The 23,900-nt window shown below is 38.0% G+C and overlaps 2 protein-coding genes across 2 annotated transcripts; both read right to left on the minus strand.

Annotated features, from left to right (window-relative positions):
* Positions 1 to 271: 271 nt before the first annotated feature.
* Positions 272 to 2,386, minus strand: LOC105222857 (uncharacterized). The gene is made up of 2 exons (XM_011200422.3): positions 694 to 2,386; positions 272 to 595 (listed from the first exon to the last, which is right to left on the minus strand). Exons 1-2 carry the CDS (start codon positions 2,134 to 2,136, stop codon positions 569 to 571), a joined length of 1,470 nt encoding a protein of 489 aa, XP_011198724.1. The 5' UTR covers positions 2,137 to 2,386; the 3' UTR covers positions 272 to 568.
* A 7,460-nt stretch (positions 2,387 to 9,846) lies between these two features.
* On the minus strand, positions 9,847 to 22,057 carry LOC105224685 (F-box only protein 39). Its single transcript, XM_049452516.1, has 7 exons — positions 21,220 to 22,057; positions 14,597 to 14,739; positions 12,891 to 13,139; positions 12,479 to 12,823; positions 12,127 to 12,396; positions 10,318 to 10,482; positions 9,847 to 10,240 (listed from the first exon to the last, which is right to left on the minus strand). The coding sequence occupies exons 1-7, from the start codon at positions 21,293 to 21,295 to the stop codon at positions 9,962 to 9,964; spliced, it is 1,527 nt and encodes a 508-aa protein (XP_049308473.1). The 5' UTR covers positions 21,296 to 22,057; the 3' UTR covers positions 9,847 to 9,961.
* Between the last annotated feature and the right edge of the window lie 1,843 nt (positions 22,058 to 23,900).

Genomic DNA, 23,900 nt, shown 5'->3' on the forward strand with positions numbered 1-23,900 from the left:
TTCGAAATAAACTTCTGTTATTGTTTGTCGCAACTCTGATGACAACCTTGACGGAAGATGTGGATTAATGTCTAAGGAATTCAAATCGGAAGGCACAATAGCACATAAATTTGCAAATTCTAACTCCATCGGGCTGATATTTGACTTTTCTTCAGTGTGTTTCACTATTATTTTCTCTTTCTCCCTTGTAACACCCCCTTGATTAAGCGATTCAATTGTACTCCTTGTGTGACAGAAGTGAGTGGCCAATAAATCAAATGAACACAGAACATCAGTAAGTTTTGACTCTAACTTCGTACAAATGGCAGCTTTATTTAATTCTTTCAATCTTTTCGTATCATAAATGTATTTTATTTGACACATTGTAATATTTGCTTTTTTCATAAAATCACGGCCTACAAGCATCGGTATTGACATAAGATTATTCGGCAAGGTTAATAATTTCTGATTGATTGATTGATTTCGGAAGTTTATTTTGCAATTGATATTCCCATACGTCTTGAGTCTATCATTTCCTAGGCCATTGTACTGAGTCTCTTTCAATTGATTTGGTAATTCGAATGGAACTTCACTCCGTTTGATTAAACTGCGGGGGCTGCCCGAATCAAATAAACAAAAAATATTTTTATTTAATTTAAAGTTTTTACTGTGTTCACTGTGTTCACGGTTAGGCTTATCAAAAACAACACTTACCATTTGCATTTCACTAATTGGTTCCACTCTAGCATCATTCATTCCGTTGGCATTAAGGACGGCAGCAACAGTGGTACGGTGTGGGCATTCACGATACACATGTTCGGTGGATGAGCACTTAAAACAGGAGTTCGCTGGTCGTTTCGGCAGTGGACATTGGCTTTGATAATGCCCGAATTTGGAGCAATTGTAGCATCGGATTGTTTCCATGGTTGGAGCTGCGGTAGGGCGAACTGACGTGGCGTTGGCCGCATTTGATCGATGAGTTGTTGGCTGAAGTGCACTGGCCGCATTACGATTAATTATTGCTATTTGTTTTGATCCTAATGGTGGTTGGAAGCGTAGACGTTCATATCGTTCCGCAAATTCCTTCAGTTCATTAATAGAGCGTGCTGGAAACAAATGACCGATTCTTGATGAAGTGTCACCTGTTCCACTAATAATCATTTCGATCAATTCGTCTTCCGTAATTTTTGAATACATCGCTATCTCTTGCATATCCAAAATGTAACGATGGGTGGTTTCATCAGGGCGTAAGCGTCGATTTTTCAGCAGTTGATACACTTCATTCATTGTGCGCATGCGGCCAAATTCACTAATAAGTTTAGCTTTGAGCTCTTCATAATCGGATACCGTAATCGTGCGTGCAAAAACCTGGGCTGTTCCACTCAACATACGACGACATGCAATGAATTTCATACGCTCATCGAATTGCAGCATTGCAAAAGCATCATCCAAGTCACTAATCCACTTATTCACATCGTAATGGTCATCGGCTGTAAATTTAGACATCATTGATTCAATGACACTTACGTCAGTCCAACGGGTTTTTGCAGCAGGTGCTTGCTGTTGTAGCGTAAGTTGATTAATCTCTGCTTGAAGCATCAACAGTTCGCGTTTTTTACGCAATTGGATCAGCAATCGTTCGGTCTCATCTTCGTCCAAATTGTTTGAAATTGTAGCACTTGGAACAACGGTATTCATTTGCACGGTTGTTACAGCAGTGGACAATTGGGCACTTGTTGTAGCAGTAGCCGATGGACCACTTGAAACAACAACACTCATAGCGGGGGTAGTTACCAATGCACGTGTATCAGCAGTTGACAATTTAGCACTGACATAAGCGGCAGTTGTTGTTACATCTGTAAGCACATTTGAATTTTGAACACTCGTAGTGGCGATGAACGTAGGTACACTCGTAACAACAGGTTGAATTGATTGCACAATCGTAGCGGGAATTGAAGTTTGAGTATTTTTGTCGGCGGCGGCATCTGGATCTTCAAGGGCATTCGCGTTTTCCTCTTTTTCACTTGCTTTCGTTACCTCGGAAATGTATTCATCATATAGCGGTCGCAACTGGTTCATCGTGGCATCAGGATCGAATTGAATACCCGTTTGCAGTAGCACTTTCATGACTTGGGCACGTGATAACAAATTCGACATCGTGGCAGCAACAACAACAATCAGGAAAAAAAAAACGTGGTAAATGCACTGTCTACAGAAAACGTGAAATGAAAAACGAAGAATTCTGGTTTCGGCAGTGTTTTTTTTGTTTAATTATGCGGCAGTCGATTTAAATTAACTCGATCCCACTTCTGAGATGTGATGGCCGGAATCAATTAATTTAAATTTTTATTTCGTACGTGCGCAGCACGTCTCGCTTCGTTGACAGTCAGTTTAAAGAGAGCGATAAAACTCATTCGCCCAGCAAAGCACACAAGACATTCCCAATTCACAATTGACACTTCTTACAGCAGTCGTTCATTCTATTACATTCATCGCATTCTCTTACATTCTATTACATTCTATTGCACTCTTACACTTGGTTTGGGTTGTTTTCAAGTGCACATGTGCATTTGTAATCAATTGCCCAAACCTAAGTAAATATGTTTAGTATGTATTTCTTGAGTGCATGCGTATCACTTATTAATGCATACGTGCCTCATATACATATGTTTGTATGCTGCATATGAATGCATATATTTTTATGTGTTTTTTGTACGTATGTTCAATATATTTGAACATAGATATCTATTAATAGTGGACTGTATGATTCCAATAGCTAGATTATTTCTTATCTAATTTAACATTGAAATATATAAAAGGTTTAAATATAATATTGTTGTCCGTGCTTTGGCAGCAACGAACATGTTCAATTTTGAACACTGTGTAATATAAATGGTTCTAAATGCCAAAGCAAATTTTTACTCCATCCAATTAAAGCAGTGCTCAAATGACGTTCGATTTCGACGTTTTTTATTACATTACAGTTATTTGCGACTTGTTTTTGATTGCTACTCCGGAGCGCAGTGGATTTGTGACATCAAAATTAGCAGAATGGAATAGAGAAACCCGAAAATGTCGGTATATTAGTGACAGGACTATAAAAAATACTCCATTATCAACTGCTTGGATTACGTGTTCGCTTTTATCGAAGGAAAACTGTAAAATATGACGTCCTTTCTCTCAGCTGTTGTCCAACTTTAAGACGTACTCCAACAATACTGAGTCAAGCGATCACAAAAAAGTCTACGATAACCTCAAGATATCCGATCTCTTATACTTGGGAGGCTTCTAGACTAAAAACTTCGCCCCGATTGAAGTTTTTTGCAATTTCTTGCATCGAACTTTTTATGCAGGTCCAAAGCTTCATCGACAAAGACATATCCTAGCCATTCGACACAAAACGAGGTTTCATATAAGGTGACTCCCTTTCGTACAACTTCTTCAACTTCCAGTCGTCCGAATGGGCGAAAATACTCCAGCTCTGAAAGTATTTGACGCAGCCCCACCGTGGGAAGCAGAGAAAGACCTCCACTCCGTTGGAAAGACCAGATGGAGAAGGCCTGGCTTTGCTTGGAATCTCTAATTGGCGCCACCTTGCGAAAAGAAGAAACGACTGGGGCGCTGTTGTTAACTCGGTTATAGCCGCGTAAGCGGTTTCTACCCCAGTAAAGGGGAAGAAGAAATCTTTATCCTTTTTAATAAAGAAATATCAAATTTCATGTGAAAAAATTTTATATGAGAAATACTTCTAAAATACATACATTGATATTGCTTTAATTAAATGATAATGATCACAGTAAATACAATTTTCTAGCTTTCAATTTCGGTCTTCCAACATTTTATATAGCACAAGTTTTCAAATAACGATTCACATTTAGCAGTTATCCATGATACCCGCCGTAGTAGCCGCCATAACCACCCCAATAACCCCCAAAACCACCACCATAACCGCCATGATAATGTCCGTGGTGATGATGGTGATGATGATGCCCGTGATGGTAATAAGGTATCGGTACTGCTGGTATGGGATAGACCTCCACGAACACTGACGGCATCGCTGTTGACATTCCGGCGAAGGCCACCAGCAGACAGACGACAAGCGCAAAGATTGACTTCATTTCTCACTTGCTTCGATTTGAGTATACTTTAGATTGCGTGAAAATTCTCGTAATGCGCGCTCAGCCCACGCTAAGTAATTAATAATACCCGAATCAAATGATTGCAGCATTTTATAGAAATTTTAAGCTTAATACGCTCAGGAAAACTGGTATTAAACACTTGTTGTTGTTGGTTTTGTTATTGTTGTTCAAACATGCGTAGGTATTATATATTCATATTTACATTTCGTGTGGTATTAGTTTATTAACTGTAAAGCCGATGTTGCTAACGAATGCTATAAACAAATCTGCTGACATTAGTTGCTGGCGAAAGCAGCACGATGACGGTGATTTTTCGGAGTTTGGCAGCAAAATGTGAAATCACAAGAACAAATACAGGTAGAATGCAAAATTGTGAGTAATTGCCAAATTTAGTGAGTTTATCTAAACGGGCTCTTGCGAAAATCATTCCAAAACAATCAATCCTATATGCTGTGGAAAAGTGAACTAATTTATTGTGGAAGTAAGAAAAGTTGATGAAAAGGTTGGATTTTGCTTCTTTCGGCATGAAATAAGTGAGATAAGTACTGAGTTGCAAACTCCAATTGGATTCCACTCATACTATCAGTGCGTTGCTCGCTCTGCTCATTACAAGATGTGATCAAATTTGATCTCTGTAGACTAACTGCGCGTTAACCAAAAGAATACCTGTAAATATTTTTTCTTGATTTTTTATGTTCGTGTAAAAATTGATCAATTGAAGCCGGGGACTTACACATAGATGGCGCTTTAGAATCAAATCCATACGATTTTTAGTTAGTCCTAGCGTTCGTCTATAAATTTGGCAGCTGTCGGATCATTAGTTGGTGACTTATATCAGTTTCAGTGGAGCAAATTTTGTTTTTGTGAAAACATGCATAAAAGTGAATTTGTAGTATTGACAAAATATGTTTTTTGAAGGGAAAAAATACAGTTGAAGCAACAACTTTTTCTTGATAACGAGTTTCTGGACACTGCGTCAGGAAAATCAATCATCAAGGAGCAGTATGTTTAGCTTAGACGTAGTGAAATGAGCACCGAAGACGATGAACGCAGTGGAAGCCCAAAAGAGGTTGTTACTGACGAAAATATCAAAAAGGTCCACAAAATAATTTTGGATGGCCCTAAAGTGAAATTGTTCAAGATTGCAGCCGGCCAAATCGCCGAAAACCGGTCGCATTTGAAGACGAAGAAGAAATGCTGTTTTACCAAATCAATGCGCCGTTTCACAAGCCAGAAAAAATATGGCAAAAATCAATGAATTGCATTTCGAATTGCTTCCACTTCCACCGTATTCTCTCGAGCCGGCCCCAAACAACTATTTTCTGTTCTCAGATCTCAAAAGAATGCTCGCTGGGATGAATTGAAGCAAAAGACAAATCGTCACACAATAATGGTGTCGAAAAGTTGGAGGGTCGATACACTGAAGTGAACTTTCTCGAATAAAGAAACGAAATTTGCAAACAATGAGTTTTACTAGAGTAAGACCGGAGACTTTTCAATTGAATGTGTATTCGGCAACAGTTTATTTACGTCGTGAACGGTTTTCTTGGTGATTTTTACTATGAAAATGCAATTATTGAACCAGTTTTTTAAACATTTTTTGTTTCTAATGAGACAAAGCAATTAGTAAAGACCATAAAGGCAGCGAAAACTGGCCTAATGCGAGTCGTCCACCTCAGTTCATGGCATAAAGTCGAAAATTTTAAAGTAACTGTGTTTGAAAATTGTCGTTTTTGAATCAGAGAGATAGCAGAGGATCGGCTCAAAACATTATGATTCATATTTTGGGTATGAATCGTTTCACTACTAGACTTTCAATAGAATATTTGAATCTTCTGCAAGGTCGATGTCGGGTAAAGATCACAATAATGATGCTTGACAACGTAGCTGAGGAGCCAATATTCATCAAAGGCATCAATATTGGTGGAAAGGCATGGGTTTATAAAAGTGACGTAGAAATTGTGCAACAATCTAGCGAATATCGCTCCAAAAATGCACCGAAAGCAAAAAAAAAACAATATTCTAAAAAAAATTTAACTTAGTCATAATTTTTTAAGTGTATTTTATTTTTTATTAATATATCGGCTAGCTGCTCGAGCTCAACATTTCTGCTACTATGAGCATCGTTACAGGTACAAAAGTCATTTTAACAAAACTTTTAACTGAATTTCACAAACTTAAATGCTACTTAGAAACTATGAACCATAAATAAGACACTAGAACCATAAACAAGAAACTAAGAACCATAAATTACTAGCAGGATTTACACTTTCCACCATTTCAAACGTTGCTTACTTTAGTCAGCCCTCAAAAATATGGATAAGCGCGGTAGCCATTGAAGCCGCCGTAGTAACCATAGGAACCTGGATAGCGGCGATAGGAGTACGGCGAGCCATAATAGATTGGTGTCGAACGCACAATTGGTACTCCAACCCCGACGCCGAAGCCAACGCCAACTCCACCAATTCCACCGACTGCTATAACGGGCGACGCCTGCGCGTGCTGAAGCACCACGGCGAAACACACAAAGATAGCCAAAAGAAACTTCATTTCACTGCTTAGAGCTTTGCTAAATCTCGCTTGTTGGACTCACTCTCGACTGCGTTGGAGATGCGTTTATGATTGCGAAGAATATGGGTAAAGCTATTTATACAAACCGTTTCAAATGTTGTTGTGAATCACAATCAATTATGCTATGTTGATCTAGAAACTGGACTTAAGTGAAATGCAAATAAAAACAAACACGAATTCAAGAGAACTTATAACAGAGAAAGGCAAGGAGAAGGTGGGAGAGTCAAGAGGGAATATTTGGCAAAAATGTTTGTTTGCATTGTTGATTTTATTCATTCACATATTAAGATGTGTGCTAATGTATATAGGTCTAGACATAGAGGGTGTTTAATCGCCGTGAAGAGATTAGAATATTAAAAATAAATCAAAATCTCTTTAAATACATTCCTCATATGATTTAGTGTGGTTAAGAGAGATATAAAAAAGCAAGTCAGGAAGACCAAAGTTCGTACTGAACGCTCTCTCGCCTTGCTCTTTATACAGTCCGAGGCAGTATTAACATTAGCTTAGAGTTGAACCACTATGTCGATACGGAGTGGCAGAGTAACACGAGGCCTCCGCTCGAAAAAAAGATCAAAATCGCGCCAGTATTGTTAACAGATCACTTTTAGCTCTATGGTCTAGCGCAGAAGTGACTAAATAATTTTACTACCGAGCTACAAGACTTTTTTTATTCACATTCTCAGAATGACTAAAAATATTTCGACTCAAAATTGTACGAGGCTTGCCATTTATATTTCGGTATTATGGAACTAAACTTATCAATGAAAATCTGTTTTTTTTCTTTACAAAAATTATCCACTAATATCTATGTATATAGTCTTGCAGACGTTTGAACCAATTATCGAAGCATTAATGCCACTCTGATTGAGGTATCTCCAAGGCATGCCTTCTGAACGCATCAACCGCCACTTCTCAAATCGAGAAGCGTTGACCTCTTCAAAATTAACACTTCTCCAAATCGTTTTTTTGATTGCTCAAAAATGTCAGATGACAATCGGGCAATGTCAGTTTGGGCACAGCATATATAGTTTCCGGAAAAACAACTAATTTAAGGCGACCTTCATGAAATTTCTCTTGGAATGACCTAAGACCTCGATTGATTCAGCGTACCATCGCTAAACGCTAGTTCTTAAATCGAATCGAATTTGGTTTATTGCTGCACTTTTGCCGAGTTAATCCACGTCAAAATTTAAAAAATAATACCGCCAAAATGTTTTGATATCATTTTTTGGCCGATATGAATATTTTAAGTTACTGTAAATAACGTAAATAGCGCTCATATGTCAAAACAGTCTGAGTATGTATAACATCAAAAATTTACGATAAATTGCAAGACTAGGCTTGAAAAAAGACCCCAAATATATTGGGTGATCCACTTCGAGGTTCTCAACTTTTTTTAAGAAAAAAACATTAAAAAAACTTAAAATTTAATGAGGAATGTTTATTATGATTCGAAAGAACATTGTTCGGCATTTATTTTTTGAAGGTTATCTCTTTCAAATGATCCGGCTACGTCTCAGAGGGTCCATCTGTTGAGACTAATTTTCTATAACTCGTTACATAGGCTGCTATATATATTTCTGGACTAGACAACACTAAGTGTTGCCAGGTGCAATCTGACATTTCCATTGGAAAGTTTGACATTTTTTAGCATAACATCACTCAGAACGTTTTGTCATTTAATCGTGAATTGTTTTATTTACAGGGAATTAAAAAATTCATCTCGGCCAAAAAATGGAATTAACTCGTGAACATTTTCGTGCGATCATTTTTCACAACTTTCGACGTGGATTATCACGACAAGAGTGCATCGATGAACTAAAATCTTTATATGGCTATAAAGCACCATCCTATAGCACTGTGAAAAACTGGTACAACGAATTCAATCGTGGCCGACGCTCGCTCAAAGACGAATTCCGTGAAGGTCGTCCAAAAACAGCCGTTGTGCCAGAAAACATCGATGCCGTACGTGAACTGATAATGCAAGGCCGTCATGAACCATACCTTCAGATAGAGGCATGCCTATGCATTTCTCCCACCAGCATACATTCGATATTGCATGAACACCTGGCCGTAAAAAAGGTTTGTTCTCGTTGGATTCCGCACAATTTGACAATCGCTCAAAAAAAAGGCTCGTGTGGATTGGTGTAAAGAAATGCTGAAAAAATACGATCGCGGTGCTTCAAAAGACGTTTATAAGATTGTCACAGGTGACGAATCATGGATCTATGCGTTTGAGCCCGAAACAAAACAGCAATCGACCGTGTGGGTCTTCCAAGACGAGCCAAATCCAACGAAAAAAAAAAAACATGAATCGAAGCGGGATTGTCGGACTTTAGACTTTACATATCCCTATTAAAAAAGTCTAACGGTCAATTGACCCACACAAACCATGAAATTATTTGTTCCCTCAATATTTCCATTGATTGATGCGATATGTGGGAAGTGGCGCCGTTTTGTTGAAACAAAATGTAGCCGAGATCACGAGCTTCAATTTTAGGCTTCATACGCTCTCATTTGCAACAGCTAACAATTTCTGCTAGAGCACTATACGAGCATAAACACCCTATATAAATATGTTCAACTTTTTTGAGTTATTGATTTCCAATGAATGTGTCATATTCGTATATATATGAAATATGATTGGCAGAATTCGGCCGTAGAAGTGCTTCCCCTAAACGAATTTACTGAACTTGAGCAAATATTTACGCACTCATGTTTGTTTATGTCGCACACGGTAGCGCTGACAAAGAAAATATTATTCGAGATCTGCGATTTATTTGCTCATAAATTCATTTAATTCATTAGCAGACTCATGGGCTTGTCTACGTCACTTAATCAAGAAAATGTAAATATTTGAGCATGAAAACTGTTTAGTAATAGTTTTTGTTTGTCATTAATCACTATTTAATTGATTTAGATGAGGGGTTTCCCATACGCTGTCAAAAAGCCTATGACTATGGCTTTTGATGACACTAGTAATTAATTCGCACCACACAGTGAAGTGTTTGACTTTCACATGCCATTATTTTCGTAAAAACTGATGAAGAGTTTTAAGGTAAAATTTCGCAAAATCATGCGCCTTTGAAAAACAATAAATACTTCGTGGCAGGTGAAGCCCCACTATTTACTATAAAATCACAACCAAATCGAGACAAGTTTTCAACAATTTTATTGTTGTATTTTTTTTTTAATAAATAAATAGAAAACAAATAACAGCTATGCATATGCATTTGAGCATTAATATCACACTTTACACGTCACTCGCCTCACGGCGCTATTTGCACGTCCACCTGTAGCTGCTTGTAGTCGCTGTCACTTAGGAAATGCCACTCGTAGCCGAGCATTTGCGACACTTCACGTTCCACCGCCTCGTAGGAACGTGACGTGTGCCGCAACCATAAATAGAACTCATCGGACCATTCGGGATGTCGCGGCCAATCGCAGCGTATGATGACCGCAAAGCGACGTACATGGAGACGACGCAGATTCTTTGCGGTGCGCGCGATCAGCAGCACTGTGGAGGTGGACACTTTCTCGCGTACGAACTGTGGAGTAGAAACGTATATATGTATAAGGGGGATTGTGGTACCGTTAAGTGCTTAGTATATTCTGTGAAACTCACTAAGGTGTGCAGATTGAAGCACTGTCGGGCGATTAGCAACATCAGGCTGTCGATACGATTGTGAAATGGCTTGGGGCTGGTAAAACGCGGCAGCATCTCATAGCCGTAAACGCTGAGCTTATTTTTATAGTGGTCCACCATGCGTAGAACAAAATCTGTTTTGATCTGAAAGAAATGTATAGTTTATAATATGGAAAACAGAGACTAAAGTTAGGTTAGATTACTGGTTAGTTTTTAACTGAAGTATAACTTTCTTACTAACAGGTCAATTGAAAAGTCCGCGACCTACATGGCAAAAAAATGGCAAATTTCGTTTTTTTAATTTGACTAAGTTCCCTTCAAGGGTAATACATTGATTATAGCGACCCCCCAACTGTTGGATACAATTTTTGTAGAACGATTTGTCATTTGCTTCTAAATAGACTACATTTCCGGGGATAACCTCTTCAGTCGACGAAAAATTCTACCCAGCCAGCACTCTTTTGCGATCTAAGGGTAGTAAATAGTAACTGGCGGTCGGGTCGAGAGAATACAGATGAAACGGAAGTAATTCGAAGCCCAAATCATTGATTTTTGCCATAATTTTCACTGACTAGTGAGATCTTTTGAGATCTGAGAACAGGAAATAGTCGCTGGAAGGCCGATCTGGAGAATACGCTGGAACTGTAAACAAATTGAAGTCCAATTCACTGATTTTGGTCATAGTTTTCACTGACTTGTTTTGTTAAAACCGTACATTCTTTTTCTTCAAACGAGGCCATTTTTCAGCGATATCGTCCTTCAAATGATCCAATAACGCTATGTAATAGTCACTATTGATGATCTTTCTTCAAGGTAATCAATAAAAATCATTCCATGCACATCCCAATTTGCCGGCCGACTGTTGCGTTTTTCCACGGTTTGGAGCAGGTTCAACGTGTGTAGTCAACTCGGATGGCTATTGATTGGGCTTCGGAATGAAATGATGGAACCATGTTTTATACAATATCATATATCGACGCAAATAGTCGGGTTTTTTATGCTTGAACATCTCCAAACACTGGACCGAATCATCAACTGGTTATTGCTTTTGGTCAAAGGTGAGCTCGCGCTGAACCTACTTTGCACAGAGCTTTCTCATACTCAAATATTCGTGAATGGAATGGTGATATACACGTTCATTTGATGTCTCTAGAGTGCCAGCTCTCTCGAACAACTTCACTTTACGGTCGTTCAAAACCATTTTGTAGACTTTTTTGCTGTTTTCGGTGGTAACAACCACTTTCGTGCGTCCATTCATTTAACCATGTCTAATCTTAGCAATATCGAACCTTTGTAGTTGATTTTTCTGATAAGGTGTCCGCAAATTCGTCGTCAAGCCAAGTTTTTACTTCAGTTGTATCGTATTCCTTCAGGAAGCAATATTTTATCAACACTCGAAATTCCTCTTTACTAATTTCTTTCACAATTACAGAAGTTGCTTCACGAAAAATGGTATAAGTATGGTATCACAAACTGATGATCCGAAAGCCGTCATATTTATATACTTTTAAATGTAAGGGTTAATTAAAAGTAATTAAGTTTAATATTAGTAGCGCCATCTATGCGTCAGGCCGATCTTTTCAACTGATCTCTTGATTAAATAAACTTTTCTCCACATAAATTTTGATCGTTTATGAGCTTTTAGAACACTGCACATGAAACTAAGAGTTGGGAGTTCTTCCATACTTGGGTCCTTGCAAACAGTGTACTTTTTGTGACTGAGTAGAGTCTATAGTAGTCTTTTTATGTCATTTCCTTAAAGTAGCGTCAATACCCAGACCAACTAACCTTTGATTTTGGCGATTCGTAAGTGACGCTGCACACAGGCGCTTCCGGCTGGAACACAACTTCGCCATCGCCCATTGATTCTACGCGCAGATGCACCTTCAGCCGCGGATTGTCACGTTTCAACTGTCGCCACGCCTTCACGCTACATGGCGAAATCGAGAGGTGGGTGGAAGTATAACGGTTTTGCAACAAATGCAAATGTTTCAATTTAGTATCGGCCAAAAGCAGCAACGCGTCATCGTCAATGTTTTGTGGAGAAATTGTCAGAATCTGATTTATAATTATAAAAAAAAGATTATTAGTGGAATAACACAAGGTGCTTTTGTAAAAACGTTGATTCTTGCAGACTCACCTGCAGATTGATAAACAGCCCCACATGCATTATGGGACAGTGTGTGGTTGTGACATTCACCAGATTCAGCACACGCATCTTCGTGCAGCACGCTTCCAGCACCTCGTCGAGCAAATGCTTCGCCTCGAAACGTTCCAAAACGAAATCGATTAATTTTAATGTACGCAGATTACGTAACTTGGACAAGAGCTCCTTGAGACCTTTGAGCAGTTGGCCACCAGTGCCGAACAATTTAATACCCTCTGGATCGTTGGCTTGCGACATATTGCAGGGAAACACATAGACAAGCGAACGTATGCGTGAGCCAACATTCTTGAGATCCTTTGGTGCTTTCGCCTCTGAACCCTTTTTTTCGATATGAAAAATTTAAAATACCATTTAAATAAGTAACGGAAAAAATGTCGGTACCCACTTTGTCCATACTCCATGAAAGCATTGTCATAAATTGAAAGATATTATTGAAGCTGTGCTCCGGTCTGAATTCGAGGCCGCGCAGATACTTTCCAACCCTTGATAGACAATTCTGTGTTCGTATGTGATCCAAACAATATTGCCAACCCGAGTAGTAGTTGTATTTGGCACGAGTGAGTGTTCGATCATCGACCAGAAAGTTACGCCACACCAGAGGCAGGTAGAAAGCGTTGTACCATTGTTTACACACCTGAAACCAATTAGACAATTATAAAATATATTCACACATATATATATATCTGTAAAGATGTATGTATATAAAGGGTATCTCAAAATAATACAGTTATTTGAAAATCTGTTTTCCCGTCTTGGCGTAAGTATGTATATAAAGTGACAATATAAATTCTACTACTTGATTGGCGTATGGTTCTTCCTTTTTGCTGTTCGGTGCCTATTGGAGATTCCAAGTGTAGTCAGGTCCTTCCAACGGAGTGGAGGTCTTCCTCCTCCTTTGTTTTCCTCCGCCGGTTACTGCGTCGAATACTCTCTGAGCTGGAGTGTTTTCATCCATACGGACGAGATGACCTAGCCATAGTAACTGCTGTCTCTTAATTCGCTGAACTATGTCAATGTCGTTGTATATTTCGTACAGCTCATCGCTCCATCGACTACGGGAATCGCCGCCTCTCGAAAACTTGTAACGTCGACTCATCAGATGTTGTCATCGTCCATGCCTCTGCACCATCTAGAAGGACGGGGATGATGAATAACTTTTGAATTTGATCTGTGTACGTCGACAGAGGACTTTACATCTGAATTCCCTACTCAGTCCGAAGTAACAGCTTGTTGGATTTTGAGGCACTGTTATTGGTGTTAATGCTGATTCCAAGATAGACGAAATTATCTACGACTTCAAAGTTAAGTACGTGTGAGTCAAGTCGCGAGTGAGACGACTGTTTGTTGAATGTTAAGCCCTCGTTCACTAACAGACCCATTTGCTTCACTTTTCCAGGCCTAAAGCCACACTAATAAGGTTCATTCAGTTTGTTGACGGTGAGCTTTCATTTTTCACACAGCATGCTCAATATAACCTTATATGCGATGTTGAGGAGACTTATCCCACGGTAGTTGGCGCAGATTGAGGGGTCATCGTTGTTGTTGATTGCGCGGACACACTTAAATTCCAATGGTCGAGTATTCTTGCGTCCCACCATATTCTACAAAGAAGCTGATACATGCTCCTTAACAGTTCTTCGCCACTGTATTTGAAAGCAATCCATACGCTCTCGCCGCTTTGTTGTTCCTCAGATGGGTAATTGCTGTTCGAACTTCTTTAACTCGGGATGTGTGCTCCATCCTCATCAATTGGGAAATCGTGTTCACCATCTCAAAGTGTTATGTTTTCACTGCCATTCAGCAGGCTGGAGAAGTATTCCCTTCATAATTTCGGTATGCAACAGTCATTAGATCACCTCTGGGGGTTCTATATGAGTATACTCCCTTCTTGAACCGTTCTGTTAGTCGCTACATCTATTCGTAGAATTTACGAGCATTTCTAGTCTCGGTCAGCTTGTCAAGATCTTCGTACTCACGCATTTTAGCCTCTCTCTCTTTTTTTCCGCAAATGCGTCTAGCTTCCCTATTCAACTCTCGGTATTTTCAGTGCTACCAATTATTTTTAGACACCCTATACATTGTTATACTCACCAAACTAGCGTAATACCGTTCTCTGTAGGTTAAATATGAGAAGATTTCCTCCAACAGTATATCCGGTAGCGTATGCCATTCCGAATAATTATCGTTTTCAGCTAGTTCTTCTTCTTCGGGTTCATCAATGTCTATATAGCAAGCTAAGGGCGAAAGATGATTATTAATATATAATATATATTATATCTTGCTGGTAGTAATTTATGTGTGCACTTACTCGTATGTTTAAAAGTTCTAGCTATATACGTATGAGAATCGAGGTTCAATAAAAGTTAACGAACAGAATATTCCCCGAAGGGAAACCTTCTGAACTATTTTAATGTTATGTGCACCACAGATAGCATAGATATACGCGCAACGTTGGCCAGAGAGCTTGGGCAGAGATATACCATCTGACTGATTCGGATTGATAAAAAACTTAAATTTTCGGTTATTTTAATAACACAGATTCTACAAGGTGATTTCCCAAGTAAACAGGACTTTTTGAATCTAGCGCCCCATGGTGGCGCCATCTATATATTGACTGGTGCATAGAATCTGTTATCTCTATCGATTGTCCAGTGAGAACTTTATGACATTTCGTAGATTGGAAGTGAAGTTATTGTGTTTTAAGTGACAGTATGTTTGTGTTATCGGTGCGAAAATGAGCTTCGAACAAAGAGCCAACATTAAATTTTGTTTTAAAATTCATAAAACTTTTACCGAAACGTTTCAATTGTTGAAATAAGTTTATGAGGATGATTGTCTATCTCGTAGCAAAGTGCACGAGTGGTTTCAACGTTTTCAAAGTGGTCGTTGGGACATAAATGACGATCAACATGTGGGCCAATCAAAATCCGTGATCACCGGAAATTCCATCGAAACTATACGTGAATTCATCAAAAATCAGCCGAAATCTTTATTGAAATTCAAAGAAATGGAATTGAACATCTCCAAAACATCGATTTATCACATTTTGACCGATCATTTGGCCTTACGAAAGGTGTGTGCACGGTTTATTCCGCACAAATTGACTGACGCCCAAAAATTGCTCAGAGTCCAACATTCGAAGGACAATTATTTGACCAAACATCACATTTTAACTATTAACCACTCCCCGTATTCACCTGATATGACACCGTGCAACTTCGTACTTTTCGGAAAAATGCATTTACCCATGAAAGGAAAGCGTTATGTAGACTTAGAGGCCATTCAAAAGGCTTGCACCGGCATACTGGCGGCCATATCGGCCAACGAGCTAAAACACTCGTTCGACATGCTTTTGGGCCGTGCAGAAAGTTGTATTGAGACAGAGGTTCAGAGCAGAAGGAGACTATATTGAATACAATAAAATGATTTTGCAGAAGAAACTATTTGTTCTGTTTTTTTTTAAGTCCTTTTTACTTTGGAACACTCCTTGTAAATAAAATTGACTAATATAAAAAAGATATATTAATGCAAATCTGTTTTTTTGCCTACAGAATAGGTAACGCATAATCCATCTTGAATCTCTCCATCTTCTTATAATATTGGCACGATTTATATCCAAAACTTTAACCAAAATATGTTGATTATATCCATAAGAGATGTTGGGATCCTCCGCGCTATCTCTCTATTGTTACCACGACAGTTTTGAGTCTAATTCGAGACAGATGGACAATACGCATGAGTTTTCGGTGGCCTTTCTCCCTCTCTCAGAGACTGCGCCTCTTGAACTAGTGCTAAACCTGCCACATATTCCTTGAAAGCTACGCGGAAAAATCGGCGAGGAAACTATTAGCTGTAGGAGAATTTGCACATAGAGTCTTCAAGCATAGCTGGTTGGGTAATGGCGGTTTGGTTAGCACCGACTACATGGCTCCACTTTTGCATTGGGAAATAAGGTTCAGAGTAAACAAAGATGCTTGGTGCGAAGCCATCTTAGCTGCTTTGGTTTAAAACTCGAACAAAAACGGCAGATTGGAAATAAACAAAGTTCCTACTGACACGCGATGGAGAGGACTGTAGAAACATGATTGGAATACGCAATGGCCACAGTCTGCTGGCCGAATACGCTTGCAGAATGGAGACGACACACCGAGCTGACTGCAGGAAATGTCAAGAGCCAGGCATCACGAAAACAAGGGAGCATCATGTGCGCACTTATCCTGCATTGGCTACACTTTAATCATATGGACGTATTACGGTATGAGACACTGGAAGAGGTATCGTTAGTCAGGCCACAGAATGTGTGGAAATTCGAGTCAAGCGCAGGTATCTCGAAGTATGATTACTTCTCATGATCTACGGAAAGGCATTCCATTTGGTATCGCAACGGACCAATGCGATCTATGCGTGGTTTTATTAACCCAACAGACTAACCTAACCTAATCTCATAAAAAATAAAATCACGAAGTACTGTTTCGTTAAGCAATTTATTCATTACTTTGTATACAATGTACCACGTATACAGTTGTACTCGTACTTACAATTTAAATCAAAAATAGCCAGAAAATTGCGCGTCCGAAAAGACAAGTGAAAATCAACAATAGAGAATTTAATAACACAAAAAACATACATGGTTTTATGTATTATTTTAATACTCGTGTACAAATGAGTATATATGTATGTCTATTAACTCATATACACATATACACATATGTACGTATGTATGTATGCATATGTATGTAAGTATATACATACATATATATTTCAAAATTTGTTTAAACTTTTCCTCAAAAATATTAATTGAATTAAAAATAATACACGAATTGCTTATATATATTTTTGATTTCTTGAAAATAGAGAAAATATAATATTTTTAAGAACTTAAATGGCGAAGTAGAAACTAATAATAAATAATTCGTACGTGCATTTTAATGTGTCAATATGTATATGAGTATATGGCTTATGATATACAGTGGCTCACAGAAGTATTTTGCACAGCTGCCTGTGTATACAAATACAGATTTCTCAAGTCAACTGATAAGTACGGCGGTGCTGTTGCGTATAAATATTTGTCCGCAAGTAATGTTGACCTTATCTAGAATTTTCGGCCCTATCTCACAAAAGGAGTGGAGGTTATATCCAAGTAAACGAGTTAGGACAATAGAGTAGGGGAATACCTCTAAGAGAAGATTTGGACACGTTTGACTATTGCGCCTCAAGCTTCTGGAATACTGCAGTATCTTCCAGGTGGAAGTCAATGCGGTCGAGAAAGCAATAAGAAAGCTAAAAATGAAACAACAAGATAATCGGTGGATACCTCATTAGAGAAGGTTTAGACACGTTTTACTATTGCGCTTCAGTAGTACCTTCCAGGAGGGAGTCTATGTGGTCGCGAAAGCGGATAAGATAGCTAACAAAGCAAGAAACAACATAAAGAAGTTCAATATATACATGGAAACAGTTAAGAACATGATCTCACATGGCTTTACGTCAGCGAATGTTTTCAGAAGCAGGGAGGCAGTAGGTGGATGTCGTCGGATGGGTTCCACGCCACAAAGAAATTCTGGCAATGAAAACAGTACAGGAAGTACGAAAGTCACTGAAAAGGATATACAATGGAATTTCCGAGTTCTGATAGGCGGATCACCGTGCGATGGAACGCCTAAGTGCGCGGCCACGCACTGAGCGATGAGCGACTGAGCAATGAGCGACGAAATTAAAACATATGAAATGCCATTGAAGTGGCCACGCAGTAAGCGATGAGCGACAGAGCGACTGAGTGATTTCTCTGCGACTGAGCGACGTCGCTTAACAATTAAAACATGTTCTAATTTTCAGATGACTGTTGAGCGACGAAAAGAAAGAATGGACAAATTTAACATTGAAATGCTTATTTCTGAGGTGCGAAGCTACCCGGTTTTGTGGCAGGATAGCCACAAAGACTTCAAAAATAAAAATATCACTGACAGCATATAGAAAAAACTGGGAGAAATATGTAGTTGTTCTGGTGAGTGTTTTTTTTATTCATAAAAAAAAATTGATTGTTAACATATTTACATGATAAAATGATTTGATGAGCTTCATTAAAAAAGCGTTGTTCCGGATCCTATGGATGGGAATCTTTTGGAACCAGAGCAATATCAATGTTGCAATCCTAATTATTCGACTTTGATTAACGATCTACTAAGTGAAGAAGACGCCGTTTTTAAAACTGTTGATATGCCTGAAACCAGCACTTCTGTTTCCACCAGTTGCTCTACATATGGGCTACCAAAAACAAAGAAAAGAAAGGGAAGAACAAGCGAGTTTGAATCTGAATTTCTCCAAATTGAAAAGGAGCGAATAGAAATTTTAAAAGCTGAGGTAGAAAAGAAGAAAGAAGATGATGATGATCTTCAGTTTTTTAAAAGTTTCTTGCCATTTATGCGGCAGTTTAACAATATTGAAAAATTAGAAGTCAGAGGAGAAATACAAAATGTAATTTTAAACAAATACCGGACATCGTACATATTGAAAGAATCTATCTGGAAATTTACGTAGATTTTGATATAAATGATTAAATTCACCGAACCTCCATCTTATTTGGTTTATTGGATGAACACCATACTTTCTTTTTTTATACGTAGCAAGATTCTATAAACATGATATCTATTTTCAAGTGGTAATATACGCTGTACAGCCCTTGACAACGGCATTTTAGCAACTAATCGCTCAACAACAGTCGCTCAGTAAAAAGCCATACGTCGCTCAAAATCGTCGCTCAACAGCTCATCGCTCAGTCGTTTACTGCGTGGCCGTGGCCTTAATAACGTGCAGGATCGCCAAAAGTCGCGAAAAAAACACTTATATTTTATTCACATGGTCTCGAAAGGAAGGTTGTTGGTCTACTGACATCACATGCGAACCGCATGGGTATAAGTGATGACGATACATGCAGAAAGTGCAGGGCAGTAGGCATGAGAGAGACGTTGGTTATACTTCCTATGCTTCTGTCTAGCATTCTAAAGACATCGTTTTAGCTATCAGCAGTTCAAGGGACTGGAGGAAATATCAAAATTTGGTATCAGATTGCTCTAAAAGTTCGTAAAAGTTGTTGACATACTGTATAATGAATTCCTTACTTCAAATTAATCGGAAGCTCCAACTGACAAGCACTAAGGACGAGTAGGTCTACTATGAATGGCTCTCATTCGGTACTCTCTTAGGCTTGGCGAATCGCAGACAACTGTGGCATTATAATATTAATTTGCTTAAGATTTTCACAGGAAAAATACTTTTTGAAGTCACTGTATTTAAATGGTGAAAGTGTTTGTAAATAATGGTGGCTTCAATATATATCCCAAAAACGAATGTTACCAATTGTGAAAGAACGACAAATCTGTACTGAAATTTCTGTTAGCTGTTTAGTGTGTTTCGACCACCAGCTGTCCGTGAATGGCATTATTTACTAATTAATTTTATGTACATATATATTAGGGTGGGTAAAAAAAATCCAAATTTTTTTCGTTGTGTCTGGAAATATTACCTATCTATCTAGGAATAATTAGTGTTCGAGAAAAAAGTACCTATATTTTTTTACAGTCATAGTTCAAAATATGAGGAACCAGTTACTAAAGATTTATTTTAGTTCCAGACGTAAAAACTAGGTTTAAATGGGAGCAACCCTAATATATACATATATGTATATTATTTTAAAAAATTCCATAACCTGTCATGAGAGATTTGACTTATCTCTGGACGTAAAAATTAGGCGCAAATAGGAGCCGCCCTAATGTACATATGCGTATATATTAGGGTGGTAAAAAAAAAATCCAAATTATTTTTTACGCTTGGTGTTCTAAAAAATATGGTCATAGATACCTCTAAGAAAGTCTCTCCGAATATGAACTCTTAATTGTAACGGGAAAGCCCTCTGTCCTATAGTTTTTTATTTTTCGCGTTTCCACTTGAAGAAATATCTTATTTCACAGATTTTGTAGGAAATTGAATTCCCTGCAAGAAAGGTCTTAGAAGATTGTTTCATAAAGCGTTCAATATATATTAAGGGTTAAATATTGATTATTTTAAGACACCTTTTTTCTTATGAATTCTTAAATTAAATAAAGAAAATCATTATAGATAGGAAAATCCATAGTTTTGTTTGATATTTACTGCTCTAATTTGCATTTTTTATCTGATAATAGGAAAAATAGAAAACTGTAAGACGGAAGATCCTTCAGCTTCAGTTAAGAGCTGATACTTCGAGAGACTTTCTTAGAGCTGTCCAAGAAACTATTTTTCAGCGTACCAGGCGGAAAAAAATATTAATATTTTTTATACTCACCTAATATCTATCTTCCAGAGTACCAAACGACAAGAAAAATTCTGGGATTATTACCCACCCTAATATCTATATTTCAGAGTACCAATCGAAAAAAAAAATTAAAATTTTTCCCACCCTAATACCTATATTCCAGGGTACCAATCGAAAAAAAATATTCGTTTTTTTACCCACCCTAATATTTATATTCCAGAGTAACAAGCAAAAAACTATTAGTTTTTTTACCCACCCTAATATCTACATATATTCCGGAGTACCAAGCGAAAAAAATATTAATTTTTTTTAACCACCCTAATACAAATATTCCAGAGTAACAAACGATAAAAACATATTCTGTTTTTTTATACCTACCCTAATTCCTATATTCATACTTATTTCTACCGTTATACGGTCTTACCCTCATCGTTTTGGTCGATCTTCCAACCGGCTTTTTGCATTACCTCTCGGCGTCGGGATATCGTAAGTGCGGCCATTTTGCAGCCCCCACACTAGAACTTATTTCTAGTATACGCAATACTTTTTTTCTTTGTTTTCTTTGTTTAATTTTTTTGAGATTTTCTAAATCTTATTTGAAGCACATCACCAAAGGAGCAAGATGAGCAAAAGTAGTCCAGCAAAACTCCAACACGTACACATTGAGTAAGCTAACGGTAAATCGCAAGTTGCGCGTAAAAGTAAAATTTCCCTTCTTTGACCCACTTTTTTAGAAAATTATTGAAAATGTTTGAAAAAAGAAATTGCACAATTTGGCCGTCTTCAAATAGTTTTTTATATTACCAAACAGATTCGAGACGTATTTTCGACTAGAACAACGGTTGCGAACCGAGAGCCGATGGCGCAGGTACACGAGTGGCGCTGTGCGCGCGATTTGTATTTTCGAAATGTAGCAAATTTTTGAAATTTCTATTTTCTAGTTTTCGTTGCGCGACACAGTTGTTGTTGCGAACACACACACACACAAAAGCTTGTGAGCATATGTTTGCGGAAAATAGAATCGAATTAAATAACAAAAAAGAATTATTTAATCGTTACGTTCGCTATTTATTTTTAAAAAGCAGCAGCCAAACAAAAAAAAAAACGATTATTTAATCTTCGTGTTTTCTTTCGACGTTTCACACTTTTATTTTTATTTTTAATTTTGTTTGTGTTTAATTTTTTTGTTTTGAGTTTTTTTATTGCGGCTTGTTCGTAAACGTCCGTTGTAGGCAACCACTGACACATTTCACTCTTTGAAAAACGACGCACGAGCGCTTGCCGATTGGACGGACCATTCCCGGTGATTCGAAAACGTCTGATTGCTGCTCGGCACTTTTATTTTTCATTTTTCCATTTTTTAGTTGTTTTAGCTCGTTGCTTGTGCTCGCTGTTTCTAAACACTATTTTGATACCAATTTTTTTTATATATTTTTTCATGTTTATGTAAATATGTATATATCAACAGCAGTACATACATAAGTTCTTACATATCTGATATATCGCATTTTCCTTTGCATATCCACGGTTTTGTTTTGCTTTGCGGTTTTTGGTTTTCACGTGTCGTTTCATCCGTAATTTAAATCGACAAATTATTTTATACAAATACATATGTTTGTATGTAAATACAGATTACCGTAGAAAAATAGGAAATTTGAAGTGATAGAGAGTCTTGTGCGTGCGACGAAAGCTGCGAGCCCCTTTTTGGATAATATTATCCACCACAGATGTTGAGTAGTTTGATTGTTGTCACAGAAAAAGTTTATGAAATGTTTATGTAAAGGGTGATCCATTTCCAGGTTCCCCACTTTTTTGAAGAAAAAATACAGAAACTTCAAATTTAATAGAAATATTTATTATCACATGAAAGAACGTTCTTTAGTATTTCTTTTTAGAAGATTAACTCTTTCAAATGTTGGTAGCGGCTACGTCTCAAATGGTCCATCTGTTGAGTCCAATTTTGGATTACTCTTTCGATCATTTCAACTGGTAAGTGACGAATGACACCCATGATGTTTTGCTCCAAGGCCTGAATCGAAGCGGGATTGTCCGCATAGACTTTATTTTTCACATATGTATGTCCACAAGGAGAAGTCTAACGATCTTGGTGGCCCATCGATTGGCCTAAAATGTGAAATTATCTACTTACTGAAGCGTTCTCCCATTAAATGATGGGATGTGTGAGAAGTGGCACCGTCTTGTTGAAACCAAATGTCGCCGCGATCACGACGTCCAATTTCAGACGATAACGGTCGCCATTGATAGTTCTCACCGGCATCATTTGGAAAGAAATATGGACTGATGATTCCAACGACCACAAACCACGCCAAAACGTTATTTTTTTGGATGAAATGGCAGCGTTTGAATCTCTTTAGGCTGCTCTTCGTTCCAAATGTGGCAATTTTGCTTGTTTATACTCGTATAACCATTGAGCCAGAAGTGCGTTGCATCGCTGAACAAAATTTGGCTCGAAAACATCGGATTCTCTTGGAACTTTTCAAGAGTTCATAGAGCTATGCGATGTCGCTTGGAATTGTTGAACGGCTTCAGTTCTTGCACAAGCTACATTTTATACGCGTTCACTTTAAGACCTCGATGTAAAATGCGCCAAGTCGTTCCATACGTCAGTCCGAGTTGCTACGATCGGCGGCGAATCGACTCTCAATGGTCTTCGTATACACTTTCAGCTACGGCTGGTATATTTTCTTCGCTGCGTACTGGACGTGGTCAATTCGGTCGAATATTAACCAAAAATGAATACTGAGTCACAAAATGTGTGATAGAACAGCGAATAGTATATTCATTAGGCCGAATACGTTGACTGTACGTTGAACGAATCGCGCGGAACACATCCTTCATACATAGCTTGCTATATATATTTCTGGACTAGGCAACACTAAGTGTTGCCAGGTGCAATCTGACATTTCCATTGGAAAGTTTGACATTTTTTAGCATAACATCACTCAGAACGTTTTGTCATTTAATCGTGAATTGTTTTATTTACAGGGAATTAAAAAATTCATCTCGGCCAAAAAATGGAATTAACTCGTGAACATTTTCGTGCGATCATTTTTCACAACTTTCGACGTGGATTATCACGACAAG

This window comes from Bactrocera dorsalis, chromosome 3 (assembly GCF_023373825.1).
Source record: "Bactrocera dorsalis isolate Fly_Bdor chromosome 3, ASM2337382v1, whole genome shotgun sequence".
In the NCBI taxonomy this organism is placed as follows: Eukaryota; Metazoa; Arthropoda; class Insecta; order Diptera; family Tephritidae; genus Bactrocera; species Bactrocera dorsalis.